This window comes from Micromesistius poutassou (assembly GCF_964030765.1).
Source record: "Micromesistius poutassou genome assembly, chromosome: 14".
Classification (NCBI taxonomy): Eukaryota; Metazoa; Chordata; class Actinopteri; order Gadiformes; family Gadidae; genus Micromesistius; species Micromesistius poutassou.
The window spans coordinates 340,154-349,234 of NC_140284.1; the positions used below are offsets into that span (position 1 = coordinate 340,154).

At 45.1% G+C, this 9,081-nt stretch overlaps 1 protein-coding gene across 5 annotated transcripts in view; it reads right to left on the reverse strand.

Annotated features, from left to right (window-relative positions):
• LOC311358579 (tensin-1-like) overlaps positions 1–7,428 on the reverse strand; it is a 41,137-nt gene extending 33,709 nt beyond the window's left edge. For all 5 annotated transcript variants that reach the window (XM_084478665.1, XM_084478664.1, XM_084478662.1 and 2 more), the window contains exons 1-3: positions 7,367–7,428; positions 7,120–7,185; positions 6,571–6,693 (exon numbers count right to left, since the gene is read on the reverse strand). In XM_084478665.1, the coding sequence (XP_084334791.1) occupies positions 6,571–6,685 (115 nt within the window). In that variant the 5' untranslated portion in view covers positions 6,686–6,693; positions 7,120–7,185; positions 7,367–7,428. The remainder of the gene's footprint in view (positions 1–6,570; positions 6,694–7,119; positions 7,186–7,366) is intronic.
• Between the last annotated feature and the right edge of the window lie 1,653 nt (positions 7,429–9,081).

The following is a 9,081-nucleotide window of genomic DNA, read 5'->3' on the forward strand; positions in this document are numbered from 1 at the left end:
AGCAGTAGCATTTTCCAGTGGCCTCTGATGACCTACTTTGAATGAAGCTTTATTTCACCCCTGGAGAATGAAGGTATTTATCTGTTTAACCATGGCTTTGTTCTGAGTAGATAAAGCTATAGAGATCTATATAGATCAGGTATACAGGTAGACAAATTGGTCATGTGAATTCTATATTCTTTGATTATATACTCTGTAAACAATCCTAAAAATACAACAGCTGTATTGGTACGACACAATAGTTGATGAGCTGATGAGACAATAGTGGTAATGTTTGCCACTAACGTTTACCATGTGTGTGTGGTTTGTTTTGAGGTTTGTTTGGGGTGATCGTACAACATTCTGATGACATCATCGTATTCTTCTGCATTGATTGGTGGAAAACCACGAGGGACCAAAAGCCTGAGTTTGTTTGTTATTTTGGCAAATGGCCGCAGGCTCAATTCTCCTTATTGTTATTGACAATATAGCGGCAAGCAGTGTTTCTGGAAATAAAAAAGGAAATCAGTCGATAAGGGCTTGATGATTTGATGAAAACCAGAAAAGGTAGCATGTGATCTCAGCCGGAAAAACTTGAGGAATTTTGCATGGATGTGTGTGTGGGTGCGTGTCCGTGTGCGTGTGCGTGTGTGTGTGTGTGTGTGTGAGAGTGTGTGTGGGCTGTGTGTGTGTGTGCACACATACAGTGCAAAACACACACACACAGCCCCACAGAACATAGCCCCTCAGCCCTTGTTAAACATGTACTCTTGGAGTCCTACGTCCTGTGTGCTCAGAAGGCCTCCATTCAGCACGCTAAGTGACCCAGGCTAACAGGCCGCCTGGACTCATAACAAGGCCCACAACAAGGCAGGGGAGCCCCATAAATACACCCTGACCACCTCCTCATTCCTCCTCTCACTCACAGCAGCCTCCACAGCTAAGACACACAGGCTGACTACAGGCTGATGACCAGAGAGGGAGAGAGGGAGGGTGGGAGAGAGAGAGAGAGAGAGAGAGAGAGAGAGAGGGAGAGAGGGAGAGAGAGAGAGAGAGAGAGAGAGCCATACAAAGTAAGACAGTGAGAAATATATGGACAGAGAGGATTCAGGATTCCATTCATTACAAATAACTTTAGGAACTGCTAATATGTTCACGTGGAAACATGTTTGCCAAAGTTGCATTACGTCATTCTTAAAATAATAAAATGTAATTAAATAAATGGCATGCTGGTGCAATAATGATGACTTAAGCAACTTAAGCGATAGCAAATACTGTATATAAGATTACCTTTTATAGCCAGACCTGTTTCTGATGCCAGTTGTTGCTGCTGTTGTTGTTGTTGTTGTTGTTGTTGTTGTTGTTGTTAAAAATTCAAAGCGTCCTAGCTCTGTACTTGCTGGAAAATGCTTCACAATCTTTAATATCTTCAGCATCTATTTGACTTAACTCAGTTACTGCAATTATACCATAGTATTCTGTTGATCTTCCCTCCACTAGTCTAATGCTACAACCATACCTCTGCAATACGTTACCATCTGTATTCTCTTTAGAGTTTCAAACCCATCAAGAGCATTACCGAACTACCAACTGCTCTTTATTTGTTTCTCGAATGTTAGTTCAAACTCTTTCGCTCTCTTCCTGTAGCCTCACTGGCAGAGTCCAGCCGATGACACTCCAGAAAAACACACAGGGTGCTTGTTCTTGCTTTTCGTCTAATCGACTCTCTCTCTCTCCCTCTCTCTCTCTCCCTCTCTCCCCCTCTCTCTCTACCTCTCTCTCTCTCTCCCTCTCTCTCCCCCCCTCTCTCTCTCTTCTACCTCTCTCTCTCTCTCTCTCTCTCTCTCTCACTCTCTCTCTCACTCTCTCCCCCCCCTCTCTCTCTCCCCTCTCTCTCTCTCTCTCCCCCTCTCTCTCTCTTCTACCTCTCTCTCTCTCTCTCTCTCTCTCTCTCTCTCTCTCTCTCTCCCATTATGTCTCTCTGTCTCGGGTTGTTGTGCAACGCTTAGGACCATGTCAAAGTCTGGAGGCAAAGCGGCCGTATCCTTTCCCCCAAAGTGGTGGAGCACACATGGGGAGGTGTTGTTGCCATCACCCCCCAGACGTCTGACCAGACAGACACTGTGTGCTCATACACTTAACTGAACGCCTGAGAAAATGGCACGGTTGTCACTGCCAACCGACCAATGAGAGATGAGAATGTCTTCAGGCCTGCAGCAGCTTCACCTATCTACCAAGATAACACAAGCACCACAACCCCTTCTCCCTTGCTTTGATATACACGTGCACACACACACACACACACACACACACACACACACACACACACACACACACACACACACACACACACACACACACACAGACACAGACACACACATACACAGCAGCTCTGTCTCTTAACATGGATAGTCCCTGAACAGACACTGAACCACACATCGGGACCCCTCTGGCAAAAGAATGTGAATGGAGACAAATAGTTCATGCCAGACATGGTCGACTGTCTCTCTCACCCTCGTTCTATCTCTGTCTCTCTCTCTCTCTCGCTCTCCTCATTTGCCAATTAGTTCATTCATGGCGGCCGGGAGCTCTCACACCTTCCTCCTGGAGGATCAAAGGGCGTCCCGCGGGCGAGGGGGCCGTGACAACACACACACACACACACACACACACACACACACACAGCGGCACCGACACCCTGCCGTGACACACGGCCCACTTCAGAAGGTAACGCTCATTTAAAGCCAAACCTCAGGGGAGACACCAGCGTGACCCTGGACGTTGAACCCTGGGTCCGTCCACAGCTCTGAGTCACCATTCAAAGTTCTTGATGAAAAAGGATTATGTTTTTTTTTTGTTATTGTTCTGCGTTGTGCTGGGATTGACCCCCGTGTTGAGGGTCATGTGATAACAGGTTGGAGTCGATTCACGTTCAGTATTGTGTCACTACGTTGTCAGTACGCCAGCTCTGAAGATCTACCACCAGGCCAGCGCTCTGGAGCCGTCTGCACAGTTACACACCGTTTCATGTTGACAGTTAATAAAAAAAATCAAGATTAAAGTGTATCAAGTGCCCGGGGATGAACAGTAACGTATAAATAAACACACAGCACAAGACACGAGGAGCTCGTGAGATGGCGGACCATCTGATGTCAATAATTAATTCTGCAGTCTGCCAGAAAGCAGTGATGAGTACAGTCCCTGCATTCACTGTGAACCTCAACCCTCCATAACTACTCACATGTTGTGCGCTGGAATAAGGTCAGCAGATTCATTCGGGAAAGCTTCCTGTCCTCTTCGCTTCAATGCCCGAAACGATGGAGAAAAAACTGATGCAAACCAAACTGCATGAAAAAACTCAAACTTGCGGACAACTGCCACTACCATCTACAATGTATTCTCTCTGTCTGTTTCTGTGCTCTTCCTTCTGTGTAACCGTCAGGATCAAGCCTGAGCACACACTGAACACTGAACACTGAACACTGAACATCCAGACTCTTCCAGAAGTGTCTGTCCACACTGAGCAGTAGCTCGCATTCCAAACCCACCCTGACATTTTCTGTCACACCCCCCTCCTCCTCCTCCTCCTCCTCCTCCTCCCGTGACAGCGTGCATAAAAGATCTCCTCAGCCTAGTGGAGGAGCAGGTCTTTAACTCCTACCATTCATCACGGGGAGAGAGGGGCGGTGGAGACAGGAACACAGGAGCAACGGAGAACTTAGCAGAGGTCTTCATGGCTCTGAGGGCATCTCAATCTGTTGATATGTTTGAATTAAATCTTAAAATGTAGCGTAGCCAAAAGATGTGGCTTAGTTTAATGCTAGTTTAGCATTCTTCTAACTGCCTTCTTGGTTAAAATCAACCTCTCCAATGCTTCTCTGAACCAGATATTTTGCTCTCACTTCTGATTAAGTCTCCCTTGCTATGAACTTTGCTGGCTGAGAGTTCTGTGTTTTCATCAAATTGTAAACTGAAAACAGTTGGACCCCCATTTTGAGTTGTTCTGGGACCTGCTTATAGACATACATATAAGACACAATAAAGTATAGAATATAGCTCTGTCTCTCGCCTCTTCCTTCCTTACTACGAATTCCTTTCTAATATTTGTTCCTCATATTACTACCATTTTCTTCTCTCCACAAGTATCTAGAATATCCCAGATATACAGCTGATTGACGAGCTGGTGAATTCAGTTGTGATACTTATTGGTGAACCACAACAACAACAACAATGACAGAAAGGCCTGTCATTGGTGAACCACAACAACAACAACAATGACAGAAAGGCCTGTAACTCTGGTCTTGTTTTTAAATATCCACAATAAATCCAGTGCAAACTAACTTCAACTCTAGAAACTCATTTCAAGGCAATATCCACCCGTCAAACTAAAAGCTATTCCCTTACACACCCAACCCTCATGCAGACAAACTGACCATGGTGATACTGAACAAAACTTTTGTTTACAGCTGCCAAAGGGAAAGATATCTATCTGAAAGTCTCCTGTCTGCCCGTGAAAAGGCTTATGCCACTATCCAAGCTAATTGCCTTGTTGGTACAAACACGTGCAGAACTCTGGAAGTGCACATTTAATGACAGCAGAACTGCACACCCTCTGAGACTGAGAGAAAACCCATTCCTTTTTCCACCATTACTGCAAACCCTGGCTGGCTCAGTGAGCAGGGCAGCGGTCCAAATGTCCCTTTAAGAGCCTGTGACCGCCATCACAGTCCCAATCACAAGCTTTGAAATGCAGTCTGTATCCGTCTGTCTGGCTGGCAGAGTGAAGCCATGGACTCTGGCACAATGGCCACTGTGAGAAATGTTTGAAGTATTATCAAGTATTCCAAATCTCAAGGAGATGAAGAGTGTGTATGTGTGTGCGTGTGCGTGTGTGTGTGTGGTGTGTGTGTCTGTGTGTGAGTGTGCGAGTGTCACATCTTGGATCAGATTTTGCCTGCCCAATTTACACGTGCACACACATACTTGAACACACACACACACACACACACACACACACAAGCACATTTAAATGTGTAGGCACACAAACACATTCTCTCTTTTTCTCTCTCCCGGGTCCCATTCCATCCCAACATCTCACAACTTACTCTGAAATACAATTACACAACTCACATAAATATGCAACAAATTACCACATAGTAAAACCACACTCATAAACAATCACACCCAAACACACAGTCACACACAAACACACACACACACACACTCACACAATCTCATCTCCACTGAATCAAAATAAGGATGAGAGCTCAACCTATTCTATTTCTGTGGCGCCTATTTCAAGCTCAGCTAGTGTGAAGGCTCACTTTATGAGCAGTGATAAAGACAGTCCAGTGACCTTTGACATTTCAGTCGTTCAGGAACTCCGACAGAATTAACCGTCAACCAGTGACAAAAATGCCTTTGTGTTTTGAATGTTAACTATTGACGTTTGAGTCATTAAGCAGATGCTTTAATCCAAAGCAATATAGTGATTAAATGACTGTTAATATTATTATAATTTTTCACATACTAAGGGGTTAGGCATCTTGCTCAATGAAGGATACATGTAGACTGAGGACATTTATTTTCAGCCAGAACTGTTGGGGATCAAATATCCTAGTTCACTATCCTGCTCCTCTATGAACGTTTTCCAGCAACATCTGCCTCAAAAGTATAATAATAGAAACACTGGAGGACCGTTTGCAAGTTACACAACACAAAGCTCTATCCACTACAGGAAATAGAGCAAACCTTCCATATTCTGGTGAAACACTATCTGACCAGAGTGACCGACGTACACCACAGGAATGATGGGCTTGTGTGTGTCCAGCACTACGACTGAATCCAGACGTCTCCCTTCCCTTGGACACCCAGACACAGGGGCCACTAGCGGTCCTAGGGGCTCGGTGCATTCCTCTGGGTCACCACAGAGGGACGCGGACCGGCCGCGCTCTACGTGGTTTTGCAGGGACATTGTGGATCTGTGGGACCACAAGGCATGTGGACGGCTAGCTTGGATGGTAAGCTATCAAGGGAAAATGTGGGCTTTTGCTCCAAGAACAAAAAGGTTTACATTGCACTTATGGGAATAACCATTTATATATGTGCACATGCAAATCATATGGCATGTAAAAACTACACACAGAATACCTAAAACTGATTATATAACCTCTGTATTCTTTATTTTTTGTAGATATATTCATTAGAAAAACAATATATTTTGAGCCAAATTGTCTTTAAAACCCAAATCCAATTCCTGGACTATCCTTAGGTTATGTTTGGGCAGCTACACGGTGGCGCTGTGAACTTGGTTTGACCCTGAGCGCCTGCAGGATTAGGATGTTTTGAGAGTGTGAAAGCTCGGCTGATTGAATCTGCCCAGGGTCACAGACGCAGCGCACTAAACCACGGCCCATGAAGAAGACACAAACAGAGCTGTTCAAAAGGTCATTAGGATTACACGCTATGCGTGTCTGTGTGTGTGTGTGTGTGTGTGTGTCTGTGTGTGTGTTTGTGCACATGAGTGACTGTGTTTTTGTATGAGGTTGTTAATGTGTGCGGTGACACAGCATTTAGGCCGATTAAACTCACCCTCTGCGTTGTCCTCACAGTGCTGATTAAAGTTTTCGTAGGAGTCCCAGCGGATCAGAGGATCCTGGGTATTGTAGTCCACGGAGACGCTGGGGCCATTCTCCAGGCGATCCATACCTTGACCTGCATAACAGAAAGGCACAGAAGAAAAAGTAAATATCTTTTGGATTTAAACCACGACATACTGCCCTGTTTCACTGCTTTAATGTGTAAGTATCTTTAAATATAATATTATAAATATATGACGTATCCTAGAATTCGTTTTTTGTGAGTTTTGTAAAGGAGCTGACTCACTTCCGCTCTATCTCACACAACTGCTTTTAGACAAAAAGACGAACGGACCAACAGAAAGACTGTCAAATAGACAGATAGATAGAAAGATAGATAGATATACAGTAGGTGGGTGGACGAATAATAAATTAAGGAGAACAACAAATATCAGGATTTTCAATAGACAATAAAATACAAATTTAATAAAAACTAAACTTTTAAGGAAGGAGGGAGAACAGGAAACAATCATATATAAGACTATATAAGACTTCTTCTCACCATGGATCTTTTCTGGCCCAAACGAGAAGACAAACTCCACTTTTCCATATTCTGGGAACCTGTCATCTGCAAGCGGGAAAGGGAAAAGACGTTAACATCCCGACAATATGAACCCTTTTGCCAACTCTCAAAAACATTCTGCAATAAATGAGCCTTGCATCAGAGCCACCAGTGGTGGTGGTCAGAGCCAAGCCCCTGAGGTGATGATGGCCACCGACGGACTCCACACAGACACCAGGCTGCCCACCTTTGAAGGTCTCGTCCAGCTCGTCCTTCCCGAACACGATGCCCAGGTCATGGACGGCGCAGGTGTGGAACTGAACCCTGAACACCACGTCGCGGGACGGGCTGCGGTACCTCTTGTGGTAGCACTTCAGCTGCAGGGGGGGGGAACAGAGGCTTCAGAACATGTGTCCTGGTACAAAGGTTATGGTTTTGTTGCCCCAATGTCCGCAGCTTGACCTGTGGGAATCCTTGAGCAAGTCGCCGTGACCCCCACCCACTCCCTACAGTAATGTAATATGTCTGAGTACGTTTCCATCTACAGTGAACGCTATAGACATCGGTCCGTTACATCGGGGAAGAAAGCTAATACACACACACTAACACACACAACATGGTCTTGAAGCTAACCCTAACCCTAACCCTAACACACAACACGGTCTTGAAGCTAACCCTAACCCTATACACACACACTAACCCTAACCCTAACACACAACACAGTCTTGAAGCTAACCCTAACCCTATACACACTAACCCTAACCCTAACCCTAACACACAACACAGTCTTGAAGCTAACCCTAACCCTATACACACACACTAACCCTAACCCTAACACACAACACGGTCTTGAAGCTAACCCTAACCCTATACACACACACTAACCCTAACCCTAACACACAACACGGTCTTGAAGCTAACCCTAACCCTATACACACACACTAACCCTAACCCTAACACACAACACAGTCTTGAAGCTAACCCTAACCCTATACACACTAACCCTAACCCTAACCCTAACACACAACACAGTCTTGAAGCTAACCCTAACCCTATACACACTAACCCTAACCCTAACCCTAACCCTAACACACAACACGGTCTTGAAGCTAACCCTAACCCTATACACACACACTAACCCTAACCCTAACCCTAACACACAACACGGTCTTGAAGCTAACCCTAACCCTATACACACTAACCCTAACCCTAACCCTAACACACAACACGGTCTTGAAGCTAACCCTAACCCTATACACACACACTAACCCTAACCCTAACACACAACACGGTCTTGAAGCTAACCCTAACCCTATACACACTAACCCTAACCCTAACCCTAACACACAACACGGTCTTGAAGCTAACCCTAACCCTATACACACACACTAACCCTAACCCTAACACACAACACGGTCTTGAAGCTAACCCTAACCCTATACACACACACTAACCCTAACCCTAACACACAACACGGTCTTGAAGCTAACCCTAACCCTATACACACACACTAACCCTAACCCTAACACACAACACGGTCTTGAAGCTAACCCTAACCCTATACACACACACTAACCCTAACCCTAACACACAACACAGTCTTGAAGCTAACCCTAACCCTATACACACACACTAACCCTAACCCTAACACACAACACGGTCTTGAAGCTAACCCTAACCCTATACACACACACTAACCCTAACCCTAACACACAACACGGTCTTGAAGCTAACCCTAACCTCGAAAAAAAACCTGTCTCATTCACGTGACTTTTTATTTTTGATTCACGTACGCACAAAGGACGGTCTTCTCGACAACATCCTCAAGTGTAACGTCACATCTGGAATGCGGCTCAACTGAACTCCATCCTAGCGATACGAACAATCCCACGTAGAGCACACAGAGGAACCTCTGGCCATCAAAACGTCCTTTCCTCCTTTATTAGATAGATAGATAGATAG